Source organism: Dendropsophus ebraccatus, unplaced genomic scaffold, assembly GCF_027789765.1.
Source record: "Dendropsophus ebraccatus isolate aDenEbr1 unplaced genomic scaffold, aDenEbr1.pat pat_scaffold_1805_ctg1, whole genome shotgun sequence".
Taxonomy (NCBI): Eukaryota; Metazoa; Chordata; class Amphibia; order Anura; family Hylidae; genus Dendropsophus; species Dendropsophus ebraccatus.
In genome coordinates this window covers 1-20000 of record NW_027209236.1, presented here as the reverse complement: position 1 = coordinate 20000, position 20000 = coordinate 1, and the positions used below count along the sequence as shown (strand labels likewise).

The following is a 20000-nucleotide window of genomic DNA, read 5'->3' as shown; positions in this document are numbered from 1 at the left end:
GCATTAGTGTCAGCCATAGGTGTGAGGGGCGGCATTAGTGTCAGCCATAGGTGTGAGGTGCGGCATTAGTGTCAGCCATAGGTGTGAGGGGCGGCATCAGTGTCAGCCATAGGTGTGAGGGCGGCATCAGTGTCAGCCATAGGTGTGAGGTATTAGTGTCAGCCATAGGTGTGAGGTGCGGCATTAGTGTCAGCCATAGGTGTGATGTGCGGCATCAGTGTCAGCCATAGGTGTGAGGTATTAGTGTCAGCCATAGGTGTGAGGTATTAGTGTCAGCCATAGGTGTGATGTGCGGCATCAGTGTCAGCCATAGGTGTGAGGTATTAGTGTCAGCCATAGGTGTGAGGTATTAGTGTCAGCCATAGGTGTGAGGGGCGGCATTAGTGTCAGCCATAGGTGTGATGTGCGGCATCAGTGTCAGCCATAGGTGTGAGGTATTAGTAGTGTCAGCCATAGGTGTGAGGTATTAGTGTCAGCCATAGGTGTGAGGGGCGGCAGCTCTTCTCTCTCTATGTCTGTAGAATTGTCTTAGTTGCCCCTAGCAACCAATCTAAAAATGAAAGTTGACTCCAATTGGTTGCCGGGGACAACTAAGACAATTTTACTTTACACCAGTTTGATAAATCTCCCCCAGTAAGGTTACAGGTATAACTTTGTGTTGTCATGAGGTCCAGGCTACATGGCGCCCAACCACAGTGGCCCAGGATGTGGTAAGATGTCTCCGTGTGAGGTTGGAGCCATGTAGTGAGGGATTCTTTGGGGTCTTCATCTCCAGCACAGCCTCCAGGATCATTACCGGGAGAACCCCTTCCACAACTTCAGACACGGCTTCTGCGTCACACAGATGATGTACAGCGTGATCGGCCTGTGCCGTCTGCAGGTACGTGCCCCCATTCTCCTAGTGCTAGAGACCTAGAAGGCCTCTCTCCATCACTGGATGTAGTTTCCAGAACATTCCTGATAACCCCTTGGTGTCTCGCAGGACCTCCTCTCTCCTGAGGACATAGTCACTTTGATGGTGGCCGCCCTCTGTCATGACGTTGACCATCCTGGACTTAACAATAAGTGAGTTGGTGCAGCTTAAAGGCAACATTTAGGGTCGTAGGTACATTCCACTTCCCAGAACATGTAGGTAGGTCCGGGATGTCGCCCACCATCCACCAGGGAGTGGAAGCCCCAACGATCAACAGATTACAGCCGGCACACAGCGGCACACAGCACACAGCTTATCGTCTTTTTCTTACCCAAGCACACCACTTCCCATTTGGAGTAATTCAATGTGAGGCGGAGGCCAGCGTCCCTCCTGATCTAATAACCTGGTGAGGCGGAGGCCAGCGTCCCTTCCCCCGATCTAATAACCTGGTGAGGTGGAGGCCAGCGTCCCTCCTGATCTAATAACCTGGTGAGGCGGAGGCCAGCGTCCCTCCTGATCTAATAACCTGGTGAGGCGGAGGCCAGCGTCCCTCCTGATCTAATAACCTGGTGAGGCGGAGGCCAGCGTCCCTCCTCCTGATCTAATAACCTGGTGAGGCGGAGGCCAGCGTCCCTCCTGATCTAATAACCTGGTGAGGTGGAGGCCAGCGTCCCTCCTGATCTAATAACCTGGTGAGGCGGAGGCCAGCGTCCCTCCTCCTGATCTAATAACCTGGTGAGGCGGAGGCCAGCGTCCCTTCCCCCGATCTAATAACCTGGTGAGGCGGAGGCCAGCGTCCCTTCCCCCGATCTAATAACCTGGTGAGGCGGAGGCCAGCGTCCCTTCCCCCGATCTAATAACCTTGTGAGGCGGAGGCCAGCGTCCCTCCTGATCTAATAACCTGGTGAGGCGGAGGCCAGCGTCCCTCCTGATCTAATAACCTGGTAAGGCGGAGGCCAGCGTCCCTCCTGATCTAATAACCTGGTGAGGCGGAGGCCAGCGTCCCTCCTGATCTAATAACCTGGTGAGGCGGAGGCCAGCGTCCCTCCTGATCTAATAACCTGGTGAGGCGGAGGCCAGCGTCCCTTCCCCCGATCTAATAACCTGGTGAGGCGGAGGCCAACGTCCCTTCCCCCGATCTAATAACCTGGTGAGGAGGAGGCCAGCGTCCCTTCTGATCTAATAACCTGGTGAGGCGGAGGCCAGCGTCCCTCCTGATCTAATAACCTGGTGAGGCGGAGGCCAGCGTCCCTCCTGATCTAATAACCTGGTGAGGCGGAGGCCAGCGTCCCTCCTGATCTAATAACCTGGTGAGGCGGAGGCCAGCGTCCCTCCTGATCTAATAACCTGGTGAGGCGGAGGCCAGCGTCCCTTCCCCCGATCTAATAACCTGGTGAGGCGGAGGCCAGCGTCCCTCCTGATCTAATAACCTGGTGAGGCGGAGGCCAGCGTCCCTCCTGATCTAATAACCTGGTGAGGCGGAGGCCAGCGTCCCTCCCCCGATCTAATAACCTGGTGAGGCGGAGGCCAGCGTCCCTCCTGATCTAATAACCTGGTGAGGCGGAGGCCAGCGTCCCTCCCCCGATCTAATAACCTGGTGAGGCGGAGGCCAGCGTCCCTCCCCCGATCTAATAACCTGGTGAGGCGGAGGCCAGCGTCCCTCCTGATCTAATAACCTGGTGAGGCGGAGGCCAGCGTCCCTCCTAATGATCTAATAACCTGGTGAGGCGGAGGCCAGCGTCCCTCCTGATCTAATAACCTGGTGAGGCGGAGGCCAGCGTCCCTCCTGATCTAATAACCTGGTGAGGCGGAGGCCAGCGTCCCTCCTCCTGATCTAATAACCTGGTGAGGCGGAGGCCAGCGTCCCTCCTGATCTAATAACCTGGTGAGGCGGAGGCCAGCGTCCCGTCCCACGATCTAAAAACCTGGTGAGGCGGAGGCCAGCGTCCCTTCCCCTGATCTAATAACCTGGTGAGGTGGAGGCCAGCGTCCCTCCTGATCTAATAACCTGGTGAGGCGGAGGCCAGCGTCCCTTCCCCCGATCTAATAACCTGGTGAGGCGGAGGCCAGCGTCCCTCCTGATCTAATAACCTGGTGAGGCGGAGGCCAGCGTCCCTCCTCCTGATCTAATAACCTGGTGAGGCGGAGGCCAGCGTCCCTCCTGATCTAATAACCTGCGGAGGCGGAGGCCAGCGTCCCTCCTGATCTAATAACCTTGTGAGGTGGAGGCCAGCGTCCCTCCTGATCTAATAACCTGCGGAGGCCAGCGTCCCTCCTCCTGATCTAATAACCTGGTGAGGCGGAGGCCAGCGTCCCTCCTGATCTAATAACCTGGTGAGGCGGAGGCCAGCGTCCCTCCCGATCTAATAACCTGGTGAGGCGGAGGCCAGCGTCCCTCCCCCTGATCTAATAACCTGGTGAGGCGGAGGCCAGTGTCCCTCCTGATCTAATAACCTGGTGAGGCGGAGGCCAGCGTCCCTTCCCCCGATCTAATAACCTGGTGAGGCGGAGGCCAGCGTCCCTCCTGATCTAATAACCTGGTGAGGCGGAGGCCAGCGTCCCTTCCCCCGATCTAATAACCTGGTGAGGCGGAGGCCAGCGTCCCTCCTCCTGATCTAATAACCTGGTGAGGCGGAGGCCAGCGTCCCTCCTGATCTAATAACCTGCGGAGGCGGAGGCCAGCGTCCCTCCTGATCTAATAACCTTGTGAGGTGGAGGCCAGCGTCCCTCCTGATCTAATAACCTGCGGAGGCCAGCGTCCCTCCTCCTGATCTAATAACCTGCGGAGGCGGAGGCCAGCGTCCCTCCTGATCTAATAACCTGGTGAGGCGGAGGCCAGCGTCCCTCCTGATCTAATAACCTGGTGAGGCGGAGGCCAGCGTCCCTCCTCCTGATCTAATAACCTGGTGAGGCGGAGGCCAGCGTCCCTCCTGATCTAATAACCTCGTGAGGCAGAGGCCAGCGTCCCTCCCCCTGATCTAATAACCTGGTGAGGCGGAGGCCAGCGTCCCTTCCCCCGATCTAATAACCTGGTGAGGCAGAGGCCAGCGTCCCTCCTGATCTAATAACCTGCGGAGGCGGAGGCCAGCGTCCCTTCCCCCGATCTAATAACCTGGTGAGGCGGAGGCCAGCGTCCCTCCTGATCTAATAACCTGGTGAGGCGGAGGCCAGCGTCCCTTCCCCCGATCTAATAACCTGGTGAGGCGGAGGCCAGCGTCCCTTCCCCGATCTAATAACCTGGTGAGGTGGAGGCCAGCGTCCCTTCCCCCGATCTAATAACCTGGTGAGGCGGAGGCCAGCGTCCCTTCCCCCGATCTAATAACCTGGTGAGGCGGAGGCCAGCGTCCCTTCCCCCGATCTAATAACCTGGTGAGGCGGAGGCCAGCGTCCCTCCTGATCTAATAACCTGGTGAGGCGGAGGCCAGCGTCCCTCCCCCGATCTAATAACCTGGTGAGGCGGAGGCCAGCGTCCCTTCCCCCGATCTAATAACCTGGTGAGGCGGAGGCCAGCGTCCCTCCTGATCTAATAACCTGGTGAGGCGGAGGCCAGCGTCCCTCCTGATCTAATAACCTGGTGAGGTGGAGGCCAGCGTCCCTTCCCCCGATCTAATAACCTGGTGAGGCGGAGGCCAGCGTCCCTTCCCCTGATCTAATAACCTGGTGAGGTGGAGGCCAGCGTCCCTCCTGATCTAATAACCTGGTGAGGCAGAGGCCAGCGTCCCTTCCCCCGATCTAATAACCTGGTGAGGCGGAGGCCAGCGTCCCTTCCCCCGATCTAATAACCTGGTGAGGCGGAGGCCAGCGTCCCTCCTGATCTAATAACCTGGTGAGACGGAGGCCAGCGTCCCTCCTGATCTAATAACCTGGTGAGGTGGAGGCCAGCGTCCCTTCCCCCGATCTAATAACCTGGTGAGGCGGAGGCCAGCGTCCTTTCCCCGATCTAATAACCTGGTGAGGCGGAGGCCAGCGTCCCTCCCCCTGATCTAATAACCTGGTGAGGCGGAGGCCAGCGTCCCTTCCCCCGATCTAATAACCTGGTGAGGCGGAGGCCAGCGTCCCTCCTAATGATCTAATAACCTGGTGAGGCGGAGGCCAGCGTCCCTCCGATCTAATAACCTGGTGAGGCGGAGGCCAGCGTCCCTCCTGATCTAATAACCTGGTGAGGCGGAGGCCAGCGTCCCTTCCCCCGATCTAATAACCTGGTGAGGCGGAGGCCAGCGTCCCTCCTGATCTAATAACCTGGTGAGGTGGAGGCCAGCGTCCCTCCTGATCTAATAACCTGGTGAGGCGGAGGCCAGCGTCCCTCCTGATCTAATAACCTGCGGAGGCCAGCGTCCCTCCTGATCAAATAACCTGCGGAGGCCAGCGTCCCTTCCCCCGATCTAATAACCTGGTGAGGCAGAGGCCAGCGTCCCTTCCCCCGATCTAATAACCTGGTGAGGCGGAGGCCAGTGTCCCTCCTGATCTAATAACCTTGTGAGGTGGAGGCCAGCGTCCCTCCTGATCTAATAACCTTGTGAGGTGGAGGCCAGCGTCCCTTCCCCCGATCTAATAACCTGGTGAGGCGGAGGCCAGCGTCCCTCCTGATCTAATAACCTTGTGAGGTGGAGGCCAGCGTCCCTCCTGATCTAATAACCTTGTGAGGTGGAGGCCAGCGTCCCTTCCCCCGATCTAATAACCTGGTGAGGCGGAGGCCAGCGTCCTTCCCCTGATCTAATAACCTGGTGAGGCGGAGGCCAGCGTCCCTTCCCCCGATCTAATAACCTGGTGAGGCGGAGGCCAGCGTCCCTTCCCCCGATCTAATAACCTGGTGAGGCGGAGGCCAGCGTCCCTCCTGATCTAATAACCTGGTGAGGCGGAGGCCAGCGTCCCTCCTGATCTAATAACCTTGTGAGGTGGAGGCCAGCGTCCCTTCCCCCGATCTAATAACCTGGTGAGGCGGAGGCCAGCGTCCCTTCCCCCGATCTAATAACCTGGTGAGGCGGAGGCCAGCGTCCCTCCTGATCTAATAACCTTGTGAGGTGGAGGCCAGCGTCCCTCCTGATCTAATAACCTTGTGAGGTGGAGGCCAGCGTCCCTCCTGATCTAATAACCTTGTGAGGTGGAGGCCAGCGTCCCTTCCCCCGATCTAATAACTGGTGAGGCGGAGGCCAGCGTCCTTCCCCTGATCTAATAACCTGGTGAGGCGGAGGCCAGCGTCCCTTCCCCCGATCTAATAACCTGGTGACGCGGAGGCCAGCGTCCCTCCTGATCTAATAACCTTGTGAGGTGGAGGCCAGCGTCCCTTCCCCCGATCTAATAACCTGGTGAGGCGGAGGCCAGCGTCCATCCTCCTGATCTAATAACCTGGTGAGGCGGAGGCCAGCGTCCCTTCCCCCGATCTAATAACCTGGTGAGGCGGAGGCCAGCGTCCCTCACCTTAGGGACTGTATCAGTCAGTAAATCCCTCCTTGGCCCGTGGGTAGGGGGCGCCACGCTCATGCCTCTCCGCTTGCAGTTATCAGGTGAATGCCCACACAGAGTTGGCGAGCCGCTATCAGAATACGTCCCCCCTGGAGAACCATCACTGCGCCATCACCATGAAGATCCTGGGCCAGGAACAATATAACATCTTCAGCCACACAGATCCGGAGGAGACAAACAGAATCCTGGAGGTGAGAGAGTCCATGAAGTGACCTGCCCTATGTACAGGGATTACCATAGGATCACTGAGCTGAGGGGATCCAGCGCTACACAAACATGGCCTCTTCACCCCCTCTTGTCTCCAGATTGGGTGGGGTTTCAAACACAGTTCCATCAAAGTCAATGGAGCTTAACTGCCAACCGCACCTGACCTGGAGACAAGAGGGGGTGAAGAGGCCATGTTTGTGTAGCGCTGGATAACCCCTTTAACATCTTCTCTTCTCAGAATGTGACAGAACTGATCCTGGTCACAGACCTGGCCCATCACCCCCAGATCCTGCAGTCTCTACAAGACATCCAGAACTTCAGCTTCTCCAATAAGGACCATGTGACACTGGTAAGACGGAGGCGGCACTCAACCATGTGACACTGGTAAGACGGAGGCGGCACCCATAACCATGTGACACTGGTAAGACGGAGGCGGCACCCATAACCATGTGACACTGGTAAGACGGAGGCGGCACCCATAACCATGTGACACTGGTAAGACGGAGGCGGCACCCATAACCATGTGACACTGGTAAGACGGAGGCGGCACCCATAACCATGTGACACTGGTAAGACGGAGGCGGCACTCAACCATGTGACACTGGTAAGACGGAGGCGGCACCCATAACCATGTGACACTGGTAAGACGGAGGCAGCAACCATAACCATGTGACACTGGTAAGACGGAGGCGGCACCCATAACCATGTGACACTGGTAAGACGGAGGCAGCACCCAAACCATGTGACTGTGCCAAGACAGGTGGCACCCATAACCATGTGACTGTGCCAAGACAGGCGGCACCCATAACCATGTGACTGTGCCAAGACAGGCGGCACCCATAACCATGTGACTGTGCCAAGACAGGCGGCACCCATAACCATGTGACTGTGCCAAGACAGGCGGCACCCATAACCATGTGACTGTGCCAAGACAGGCGGCACCCATAACCATGTGACACTGGTAAGACAAGTGGCACCCATAACCATGTGCCACGCAGGCAGCGCCCTGATTGTACTAGTCTCTGTGGCCCCTGACCCCACTAGCCATCTGTACTGATCTCTATGGCCCTGATCCCATTCCTATTTAAGTCCAGGGCAGCTGTGGGCCCGAGGCCATGCATCTTACTGTCGGTAATGTCTTGACAGCTGAAAAAGGGTCTTATTAAATTCTGTGACATATCGAATGAGGCCCGTCCAGCAGAAGAGGCGGAGCTCTGGGCAGAGGTACTGATGGAGGAGTACTACATGCAGGTAGGTGGAGCACGTTACATAGATTGGTCAGAAATGCATTGCACTACATCTCACACAATGCACCACAACAAAGGATGTCTGGAGAGGAGGGGCATCCGAGGCTACAGAGCCAAACCCACTGGCATTCACCCCCACACTACAGAGCCAAACCCACCGGCATTCACCCCCACACTACAGAGCCAAGCCCACCAGCACCCACACTACAAAGCCAAACCCACCAACATCCACCCCCACACTACAGAGCCAAGCCCACCAGCACCCAAACTACAGAGCCAACCCACCCCCACACTACAGAGCCAAGCCCACCGGCACCCACACTACAGAGCCAAGCCCACCAACATCCACCCCCACACTACAGAGCCAAGCCCACCGGCATTCACCCCCACACTACAAAGCCAAGCCCACCGGCACCCACACTACAGAGCCAAACCCACCAACTTCCACCCCCACACTACAGAGCCAAGCCCACCGGCAGGCACCCCCACACTACAGAGCCAAGCCCACCAGCACCCACACTACAGAGCCAAACCCACCAACATCCACCCCACACTACAGAGCCAAGCCCACCGACATCCACCCCCACACTACAGAGCCAAGCCCACCGGCATCCACACTACAGAGCCAAACCCACCGGCATCCACCCCCACACTACAGAGCCAAGCCCACCGGCACCCACACTACAGAGCCAAACCCACCAACATCCACCCCCACACTACAAAGCCAAGCCCAACGGCACCCACACTACAGAGCCAAACCCACCAACATCCACCCCCACACTACAGAGCCAAGCCCACGGCATCCACCCCCACACTACAGAGCCAAGCCCACCGGCACCACACTACAGAGCCAAACCCACCAACATCCACCCCCACACTACAGAGCCAAGCCCACCGGCATTCACCCCCACACTACAAAGCACTACAAAGCCAAGCCCACCGGCACCCACACTACAGAGCCAAACCCACCAACATCCACCCCCACACTACAGAGCCAAGCCCACCGGCATTCACCCCCACACTACAGAGCCAAGCCCACCGGCACCCACACTACAGAGCCAAACCCACCAACATCCCCCCCCACACTACAGAGCCAAGCCCACCGGCATTCACCCCCACATACAAAGCCAAGCCCACCGGCACCCACACTACAGAGCCAAACCCACCAACATCCACCCCCACACTACAGAGCCAAGCCCACCGGCATTCACCCCCCACACTACAGAGCCAAGCCCACCGGCACCCACACTACAGAGCCAAACCCACCAACATCCCCCCCACACTACAGAGCCAAGCCCACCGGCATCCACCCCCACACTACAGAGCCAAGCCCACCGGCATCCACACTACAGAGCCAAACCCACCAACATCCACCCCCACACTACAGAGCCAAGCCCACCGGCACCCACACTACAGAGCCAAACCCACCAACATCCACCCCCACACTACAGAGCCAAGCCCCCGGCACCCACACTACAGAGCCAAACCCACCAGCATCCACCCCCACACTACAAAGCCAAGCCCAACGGCACCCACACTACGGAGCCAAACCCACCAACATCCACCCCCACACTACAGAGCCAAGCCCACCGGCATCCCCCCCCACACTACAGAGCCACGCCCACCGGCACCCACACTACAGAGCAAAACCCACCAACATCCACCCCCACACTACAGAGCCAAGCCCACCGGCATTCACCCCCACACTACAAAGCCAAGCCCACCGGCACCCACACTACAGAGCCAAACCCACCAACATCCACCCCCACACTACAGAGCCAAGCCCACCGGCACCCACACTACAGAGCCAAGCCCACCGGCACCCACACTACAGAGCCAAACCCACCAACATCCACCCCCACACTACAGAGCCAAGCCCACCGGCATCCACCCCCACACTACAGAGCCAAGCCCACCGGCATCCACACTACAGAGCCAAACCCACCAACATCCACCCCCACACTACAGAGCCAAGCCCACCGGCACCCACACTACAGAGCCAAGCCCACCAGCATCCACCCCCACACTACAAAGCCAAGCCCACCGGCACCCACACTACAGAGCCAAACCCACCAACATCCACCCCACACTACAGAGCCAAGCCCACCGGCATCCACCCCCACACTACAGACCCAAGCCCCCACCGGCACCCACACTACAGAGCCAAACCCACCGGCATCCACCCCACACTACAGAGCCAAGCCCACCGGCACCCACACTACAGAGCCAAGCCCACCGGCATCCACCCCCACACTACAGAGCCAAGCCCACCGCCACCCACACTACAGAGCCAAACCCACCGGCATCCACCCCCACACTACAAAGCCAAGCCCAACGGCACCCACACTACAGAGCCAAACCCACCGGCATCCACCCCCACACTACAGAGCCAAGCCCACCGGCATCCACCCCCCACACTACAGAGCCAAGCCCACCGGCACCCACACTACAGAGCCAAACCCACCAACATCCACCTCCACACTACAGAGCCAAACCCACCGGCACCCACACTACAGAGCCAAACCCACCGGCATCCACCCCCACACTACAGAGCCAAGCCCACCGGCACCCACACTACAGAGCCAAACCCACCAACATCCACCTCCACACTACAGAGCCAAACCCACCGGCACCCACACTACAGAGCCAAACCCACCGGCATCCACCCCCACACTACAGAGCCAAGCCCACCGGCACCCACACTACAGAGCCAAGCCCACCGGCACCCACACTACAGAGCCAAGCCCACCGGCATCCACACTACAGAGCCAGCCCACCGGCATCCACACTACAGAGCCAAGCCCACCGGCATCCACACTACAGAGCCAAGCCCACCGGCATCCACACTACAGAGCCAAGCCCACCGGCATCCACACTACAGAGCCAAGCCACCGGCACCCACCCCCACACTACAGAGCCGAGCCCACCGGCGTCCACCCCCACACTACAGAGCCAAGCCCACCAGCACCCACACTACAGAGCCAAGCCCACCGGCATCCACCCCCACACTACAGAGCCAAGCCCACCGGCACCCACACTACAGAGCCAAGCCCACCGGCATCCACACTACAGAGCCAAGCCCACCGGCACCCACACTACAGAGCCAAGCCCACCGGCATCCACACTACAGAGCCAAGCCCACCGGCACCCACACTACAGAGCCAAGCCCACCGGCATCCACACTACAGAGCCAAACCCACCGGCACCCACACTACAGAGCCAAGCCCACACCCACACTACAGAGTCAAGCCCACCAGCACCCACCCACACTACAGACTACAGAGCCGAGCCCACCGGCGTCCACCCCCACACTACAGAGCCAAGCCCACCGGCACCCACACTACAGAGCCAAACCCACCGGCACCCACCCCCACACTACAGAGCCAAGCCCATCGACACCCACACTACAGAGCCAAACCCACCGGCACACACACTACAGAGCCAAACCCACCGGCACACACACTACAGAGCCAAACCCACCGGCACACACACTACAGAGCCAAACCCACCGGCATCCACCCCTACACTACAGAGCCAAGCCCACCGGCATCCACCCCCACACTACAGAGCCGAGCCCACCGGCATCAACCCCTACACTATAGAGCCTAGCCCACCAGCACCCACACTACAGAGCCGAGCCCACCAGCACCCACCCCCATACTACAGATGCAAGACAAATCGGAACATCCACAATACAGACCATAATATGATATAAAAACAAAAAAACAGGTCCCAATGGCCACATGGCCCAACCCAGCACTTTCTATGACTTACAACATCATATGGTCCTTAAAGGGATTCTCCAGTGCTACAAAACGTGGTCACTTTCTTCCAGAGACAGCACCACTCTTGGTTCCATTGAAGTGAATGACCTGACCGGACCTGGAGACAAGTTACAAAACCTCACCCAGTCTGGAGACAAGAGTGGAGCTGTCTCTAGAAGAAAGTAGCCATGTTTTTGTAGCACTGGATAACCCCTTTAAAGGGCTTTTACTGGTGCCATGAGCAGACACGCAAATGAGAACATGGCTGTCAGGTCTTTTATTGCTGCTGTACTACATGTCCTCTCCCAGAGTGACCGTGAGAGAGCCGAGGGCCTCCCCATAACCCCGTACATGGACCGAGACACTGTCACCAAAGCCGAATCGCAGAGATCATTCATCAGCTTCCTGCTGATCCCTCTGTGTGAAGCCCTCTCCCAGGTAAGTGGTTCTGTAACGGGAGCTACACCACGCATGCTGGTGGTCCCGGACCCCGCTCTGAGCCCTCTTTATTCCAGATCCTGCCTCAGATGACAGTCTGGATGTTACAGCCACTGCAAGAAGCCAGACTGCGATATGAGAAGCAGATTGCTGAGGTGAGGAGCTGGGACCACAGAAACATGGCAGCTGCACCCATCCACCCAAACCAAGGAGCAAACAAGGCACTTGATGGAGGTCATGATAGATTAGAGCGGTAGCAGCGATGGTGGGTGGGCTCATACTCAGGGCTCATCTTCCTCAGCTCCATCACTGTCTTCCTCATCTTTCAGGTACCAACCAAAATCCTTTGATGTCAGCACAAGCGCCTTGATCCCACCACTCCTCAATCATGCTTATAACCAGATCGCCTCATAGTCTCCTGGGAAAGTGGATCCTCTGACCTCCTCCACAGAATCCATGGACATGACCCTGCAGGTGGAGCAGAGCCACTCCACCATCACACATGGACTGCGGGGGTGGAGCTGACCAGGGCTTTGGGGGGGGGGGGGGGATGGCCACATGAGGTCACCACTTTATACAGTAGACAAGACTTAAAGAAAAGGCTTTTATTGTACCCAATAAATGAATCTCCGTAAAACGTTACGCTGCCAGCAGCCATGTGAACGCTGTCTGCGCCAGGTACAACTTCTTCACAGGCAAGAAGGTTCCGGTCACAAATTATTAAGGACCCCCCAATTCCTGAGTGAGGACATTAAAGAAAAAACTGACCTAGGTGTACCACAAAAAGCCAAGACGGGGGGCTGGTGGCGGTGGGAGGGGAGCAGAGGATCCCTGTGAGGATAAGATGGTGCAGGGGGAGAAGAGGGTTTTATCGGCTTCAACACCTTCTTCCTCGATAAGAACATCACCAGTCTCTTACCCATTTTTGGGTCTTTTAATGTTCCACCTGACATTTCACCTAGGGAGTACCAGAGTCCATCCTCCTCTCCCCATCGGTGACTCTTCAGGTCCTCTGCATCTTGGGCACACAGCCAGTCTGTCTGTCTGACACTTTCCTTTTCTCGGTCTGCATCCGCGTCTCTTTCTTCTGCAGATATGCGGCCATATTGTCAAACACGGCCTTATACAAAGCGCTGAAGCGATTCTCCAGAGTCACTGATCCTGTGGTTGAACATTGGGGCGTTCAGTGGAATTACTGCCCCCCTCCTCTGGAGACACCACAAGAGCAGAGAACTCAAACTCAGGTCCCGTCCACCACAGCCATCTACTACCGGGGGGGGGGAAGGTCCCGTCCACCACAGCCATCTACTACCGGGGGAAGGTCCCATCCACCACAGCCATCTACTGCCGGGGGAAGGTCTCGTCCACCACAGCCATCAACTGCCGGGGGAAGGTCCCGTCCACCACAGCCATCAACTGCCGGGGGAAGGTCCCGTCCACCACAGCCATCTACTACCGGGGGAAGGTCCCATCCACCACAGCCATCTACTGCCGGGGGAAGGTCTCGTCCACCACAGCCATCAACTGCCGGGGGAAGGTCCCGTCCACCACAGCCATCAACTGCTGGGGGAAGGTCCCGTCCACCACAGCCATCTACTACCGGGGGAAGGTCCCGTCCACCACAGCCGTCTAGTGGTGGTGGTGGGGGGGGAGGTCCCTTCACCACAGCCATCTACTACCGGGGGGGAAGGTCCCGTCCACCACAGCCATCTACTACCGGGGGAAGGTCTCATCCACCACAGCCATCTACTGCGGGGGAAGGTCTCATCCACCACAGCCATCTACTGCCGGGGGAAGGTCTCATCCACCACAGCCATCTACTGCGGGGGAAGGTCTCATCCATTTACTGCCGGGGGAAGGTCTCATCCACCACAGCCATCTACTGCCGGGGGAAGGTCCCGTCCACCACAGCCATCTACTACCGGGGGAAGGTCCCGTCCACCACAGCCATCTACTACCAGGGGGGGAAGGTCCCGTCCACCACAGCCATCTACTACCAGGGGGGAAGGTCCGTCCACCACAGCATCTACTACCAGGGGAAGGTCCCGTCCACCACAGCCATCTACTACCGGGGGGGTGGGGGGGGGGGAGGGGGAAGGTCCCGCCCACCACAGCCATCTACTACCGGGGGAAGATCTTGTCCACCACAGCCACTATTACACGTAGCCATGTGCGTCAATGATCAGCCAATGACTGTTGTGTTTATTACACGGTGTCATTGGCCTGATCCGTGTAATAGGGCCCTTATACTACATTATGGACACACAGAATTATAAGCGTGGGGGAAGCTTTGGCAGCAGCCCATGTAATTGTGAGTGGTTGACTACAGCTCCCATCATGCACCGCAGGTCTCTGGAGACATGAGGGGCACTTACCTTCCATCTGCTCCCATTCTCTCGGATTGTTTCAGAGAGCTCCTTCACATGGTCATGTAGCGGCACCAGCTGCAGAGAACATGTGGGACACGTTAGTGATGGCGCCCCCACACTACTCACAGACAACCTGTGTGATCAAAACATTATTATGACCGCCCCGTATGGAGGGAGGAGGGAGGCAGCAGCATACGCTGGGGGGGGGGGGGGGGGGGGGCAGCGGGGGTCGCCAGACGCCCACAACCCTTTTAATCCCCAGATTCTCTTGATCCAAGATGTAAGACCAATAGTCTCTCCTGTAATAAAAGCTCCGCCCACCTAAGTCTCCGCCCCCCCCCACAATGGACTGACCTGCATGTCCGTTCTCTGTACTGCAGGAGCTCTATGGGCTTTCTTTTAGGGCTGATAACACCCCACAGGGAGGCCACGTCCTCGAAATCCAGGTCCATGGGAACGTATGGGAGGGCGATGTACTGCGGGTAAGCAAGGAGCGGAGCGGAGGAGGACAGAGAGAACAGGAAAATCCCTGCAATGCTACAAGACAGAAGAAGAAGTGACCATACTACCTCCCCCCCCCCATGATGAGTCACATGACCACGGCTGCGTATACTAAACGTCCCTCTGCTCACCCATCACACAAGACGGCCACATGTTCTCCATTGGGGCTGCAGCAGATCCTGGAGATGGCAAATCTCTGCAAGAAAAGAAGAGAGCAAGTCACCTGACAGGAAAGGTCCGCCTCCCCCCCCCCCCCCCCACATCTTTAAGGGGGCCCCCACATCTCCTGAGGGTCTGCCACCCCCCCCCCCCCTTCCCATCATCCCTGAGGGTCTGCCATCCCCCCCCCTCCACATCTCCTGAGGGTCTGCCATCCCCCCCCCCTCCACATCTCCTGAGGGTCTGCCACCCCCCCCCCCCCTTCCACATCTCCTGAGGGTCTGCCATCCCCCCCCCCTCCACATCTCCTGAGGGTCTGCCACTCCCCCCTCCACATCTCCTGAGGGTCTGCCAGCCCCCCCCCCCCTCCATCCCCTGAGGGTCTGCCAGCCCCCCCACCACTCCAGAGTCCATATCTCCTCATGAATCTGCCCGCCCTCCACACAAGGGGCCCGGGGCCCAGCTCCTACTGCTCACCTTAATCTTTTGGGCGTCATCTTCAGGATCTTTAGGCCTTTGGACGCTACTGATCCTACAGCTCTGAAGCTCTTGCCCGGTCTCGTATCTCCACAGCCGCAGCGTCCCATCCTAGAGGAGGAGGAGAGATCAGAGGAGGAAGGCCCACACCGCACGGAGGAGGAGAGATCGGAAGGAGGAAGAGGAAGAGGAGGAAGAAGAGGAGGAAGAAGAAGAAGAAGAGGAGGAAGAAGAAGAGGAGGAAGAGGAAGAGGAGGAGGAGGAGGAGGAGGAAGAGGAGGAGTGCTCACACCGCACAGAGGAGGAGGAGGGCCCACACCGCACAGAGGAGGAGGAGGAGTGCCCACACCGCCCATAACCACCCCAGGGGAGTAGTCACTTACTCCTGATCCAGACAGCAGCAGCTTCTCCTGACCCGGGGGCAGCGCCAGCTGGGACACAAACCTGAACAGAAGACAAGACACCTAAGCAACCGTAGCCACCATCTCTATAGTAGTAATCCACTGGTTCACTTATGAAAATTGAAGACAAGGTAGTCTAGAGTATTCAAATGCAAGTGCTTTTTGTGCATCATTTATTTTGTAACATTGGTAGACACAGACACGGACTGCAGACGTCAAGGGTAACGAGGACGCTATTAGGGGGAATGGACTGGTCTCTGAGAGGAGTCAAAAAGTCAGATGTGTCAAGTAAAAAGAACCGTGTTTGTCTGACTATATGGTGTAAGGATTTTTTCTACAAATCTGGCCAAAGGTGACAGAATGGAGTCAGTGAGGCAACGTTAGGCGTCCTGGTGGTTTCTGGAAATTTTTGTGAATTTTAGGTAGGGTGTAGAAAACCGGGGTATTGGGTGTGGTTAGTGAGAAACTCATGTAAATGAAAACGTCTTACCAGTACGACTAACCTTTTTTCTATCCTCATCTTCATGACGACACCACAGGAGAATACCAACCATTACCTTAGGCGGGAACCACAGCTTGGAGAACCTCCTGCCACAGGCTATATCCTCATTACGCTGAAGCTGCAGCCTATAAGCCTGGTAAATGTATGTGTTTTGCACTTCCCTGATGTTCTTAAGTGCGCCACCACTGTTACGTTGTCTGAGAGGACATGAACGTGAGATTGCTTTAGTATACTCACTGCCTGCTGTAATACTTCCCTCTCCAACCCCTGATCCTGTAACTGATGGCAGAATTAATGGAGCAGCTGAGATAGGAAGGCTGGAGGGCAACTGAAGGGTTAACAGCCTGAAGAGTTGTCAAAGAAACTGCTGAATGTTGTTCAGGAGGTTCAATGGAAGCTGAATAACCGGCTCCACTGCAGCAGAGGCATTAGGCGCAGGTGACGTCTCAGCTGCACGTGATGCATTAATCTCATCCTCATCATTTTCCTGATATCAGAAAGAAAGGAGGTTCTGTCCTTTTTATAATATCATTCACACAGGCAGAACATATGTTCTTTCTCCATGAGGAAAGAGAGTCTTGCATTAGAATTTATACATCTCCTCACAGAAGCAGATCTTGGTTTGTCTTTACTCTTTCCTTTCTCTTTTTCCTAAACAGAGCATAATAATAACATTTATGAGGGTCTGTTTAGCTATTAGTATACACCGAGTAAGGGTATAGGGAGAGACCAGTGGATGAACGATGCTTAACTGCATGCAATAACCTTCTGTAGTTTCGTCCCCCCTTCTGTGTGGCTGCCAAAGTAGGCACACTTACCACCGCCGCCGGCTGAGAGGGCTTGTCTGATGTGGTAGGAGAGGATTCTTCCATGATGCCGCTCAGACCTCAGACCAGCAGGATCGCTTACTTAAGGTAGTCAGACTGCATAGACCTCAGACCAGCAACAGCTTAGACCTCAGACCAGCAACAGCTTAGACCTCAGACCAGCAACAGCTTAGACCTCAGACCCAGCAACAGCTTAGACCTCAGACCAGCAACAGCTTAGACCTCAGACCAGCAACAGCTTAGACCTCAGACCAGCAACAGCTTAGACCTCAGACCATCAACAGCTTAGACCTCAGACCAGCAACAGCTTAGACCTCAGACCAGCAACAGCTTAGACTCAGACCAGCAACAGCTTAGACCTCAGACCAGCAAGACCGCTCAGACCAGCAGAAGACTGCTTTTTGAAACCGCTTGCGATCCGGTGAGCGGACCGGAAGTGGTGATACTTTTGGTGTGACGTCAGAGCGTCCCCTCACGCGAGGTTACGCTCTAGGCCTAACTTCCGGCCGTCGCGCGCGACTCCACCGGAAGTAGGCCGCACACGAGGTAAAGCAGCCCCGAACACCGCTACACTCTATTGCGGCGTCGGTTCTCCCACTCTCCCTCCCCGGATGGGTGTGCGAGGCACAATGAACAGGGAGCCTCCAGAGAGGGACCCCAGCGCGCTCCGTCACAGAAAGGAAAGGCGCGGACCACCGGGCCTTCCCCCTACCTTGGATCTAGGATCCAGCCAGTCGCCCTCAGGAAGGAAGGAGGCGGACCTCGATCGATCCGCTGGCAGGTAGCTATTTTCTTTTCCTTTAGAGGGGATCTCTCATCTTCACGACGGATCCCTACCTCCCGTGCCTGCCCTGCTGGGAAAGGAGAAACACTGGTGAGAGTGGGAAGGGGAGGGGCTTTTAACCTCTCGTGTGTGTTTTTCCTGTCCCTAGGGTACGAGTTAACTCCTGTGGTGCCATCGTGAAGATGGAGAGAAAAATACAGTATGCAGGTGCACGTCTCACCAAACCGGACCCAGGTTCGTATCTGAGATCCAAAGCAAGGAGAAGATGGAGACCGCACTTCCAAAAGGAATTCACACTTTATTCACCCCAGATGCAACGTTTGGGCTCAATGTGTAGCCTTTCTCAAACAGTGATACAAAATGCTCCAAGAGCTCAGTATATATACATATGTGCATGATTACAATTCATCAAACAATCAATTCATGAAAAATATAAACAAAGTAAATAAAAAGTGATCTGTTATAGTGTAGTGTTCCAAAAGTTTTGAAAGCAAAGTGAAGACAGGCCCTAATCTGATAATTTACAGCAATGATCATGTTAGTGGTAGTGTAAAACAATAAGGGACATGAATTAGGTGTTATACAACCAGCTGTGCAGCAAATGATAAACAAAAGACAGGTAATAATACATGCATCACACCAAAGCAGGGAATCCACATGGAGGTGGCGTGTCCGGGAACACCAGCGTCGCCCGCCAATGACGTCACCAACGGCGCATGGTGTCCGGATCACCTAGATCCGAATCACGTGATCTGGGTATGTCACATGATCGGTGTGATCACAGGCGCATGCGTCGGGCAGTCACCAGGCTGACAACGGCTAGCGGGCATGGCCCACAACAGCCCCAGAGTCTGGCGCCGCCATATTGGCAAAGGGAAAATTGCCCTTACAGTAATCGTCATAGTGTTATGGGTAAAGTATATCACACAAGATGGAGAAGGAGGGGGAGGACCAGTATCAAAAGAAGGGAGCTGAATTTGTCATAGGGGCTTAGAGAGTATAACAGCAGGCCAACACAGGGCATTTTGGTGTCACCCGATAACCAGGGCACAGAGGTCACCAATGTCCTAGTACCCACCCCGTCATCCACAGAAACTGCAGAGAAGCTGGGCAAGTAATATGGCCACATCTGTTCCCTCCTGTTGGCACCACACAGACATCCTAGCAAAGACGCCAGCCTCAACCTATATTCCGTACCTCGGGTCCATCCTCCCGGAATGGAGGGGCATATAGGAATAATAGTATATATCAGCTGTGTAAGCCATCCATTTTTGTGGACAACAGCTTGACAACACTCCAATTCATCAAGAAAACAGATTCTCATTCTGTAAAATGCGAGAAAGGCAAATGAATAGATATAGATATGTATAGGCCTATAATAGGGATAAAATACCCTTGTGATAGACCAAACAGGAGTATCCAAAATGAATAATAGAAAGAGTAGAAAAGGAATATGTAGAGGATAATGTATCAAAATGTATCCATCAGGCATCATAGGCAGTGGGGGATGTCAGGAGGAGACAAAGGAAAAAGAACGGAGAACAATAGGAAGAAGGGAAAGAAGAAGGAGAAAAAGGGGGGGGGGGGGAGAGGAGCGGGGCAGAGAAAAGGGGCAAAGGAGGTAGAGAAATGGGGGGGGGAGAGGAGCGGGGCAGAGAAAAGGGGCAAAGGAGGTCGAGAAATGGGGGGGGAGAGGAGCGGGGCAGAGAAAAGGGGCAAAGGAGGTAGAGAAATGGGGGGGGGGAGAGAGGAGCGGGGCAGAGAAAAGGGGCAAAGGAGGTAGAGAAATGGGGGGGGGGGAGAGGAGCGGGGCAGAGAAAAGGGGCAAAGGAGGTAGAGAAATGGGGGGGGGGGGAAGAGAGGAGCGGGGCAGAGAAAAGGGGCAAAGGAGGTAGAGAAATGGGGGGGGGGGAAGAGAGGAGCGGGGCAGAGAAAAGGGGCAAAGGAG

At 56.3% G+C, this 20000-nt stretch overlaps 2 protein-coding genes across 2 annotated transcripts in view; one reads left to right on the top strand and one right to left on the bottom strand.

Annotated features, from left to right (window-relative positions):
* Window positions 1-12424, top strand: part of LOC138775590 (high affinity cGMP-specific 3',5'-cyclic phosphodiesterase 9A-like) — a 17174-nt gene extending 4750 nt beyond the window's left edge. Inside the window, exons 4-11 of the mRNA XM_069955977.1 lie at window positions 776-880; window positions 983-1065; window positions 6411-6567; window positions 6822-6932; window positions 7730-7834; window positions 11904-12032; window positions 12110-12187; window positions 12362-12424. Of these exons, the coding sequence (XP_069812078.1) occupies window positions 776-880; window positions 983-1065; window positions 6411-6567; window positions 6822-6932; window positions 7730-7834; window positions 11904-12032; window positions 12110-12187; window positions 12362-12382 (789 nt within the window). The 3' untranslated portion in view covers window positions 12383-12424. The remainder of the gene's footprint in view (window positions 1-775; window positions 881-982; window positions 1066-6410; window positions 6568-6821; window positions 6933-7729; window positions 7835-11903; window positions 12033-12109; window positions 12188-12361) is intronic.
* A 2027-nt stretch (window positions 12425-14451) lies between these two features.
* LOC138775591 (tRNA (guanine-N(7)-)-methyltransferase non-catalytic subunit wdr4-like) lies at window positions 14452-18294 on the bottom strand (the record flags this gene model as incomplete). Its single annotated transcript, XM_069955979.1, has 6 exons — window positions 14452-14476; window positions 14756-14938; window positions 15034-15098; window positions 15539-15649; window positions 15922-15982; window positions 17981-18294. Coding segments are annotated over 6 exons (759 nt in total), but the record flags the coding sequence as incomplete, so codon positions are not given.
* Between the last annotated feature and the right edge of the window lie 1706 nt (window positions 18295-20000).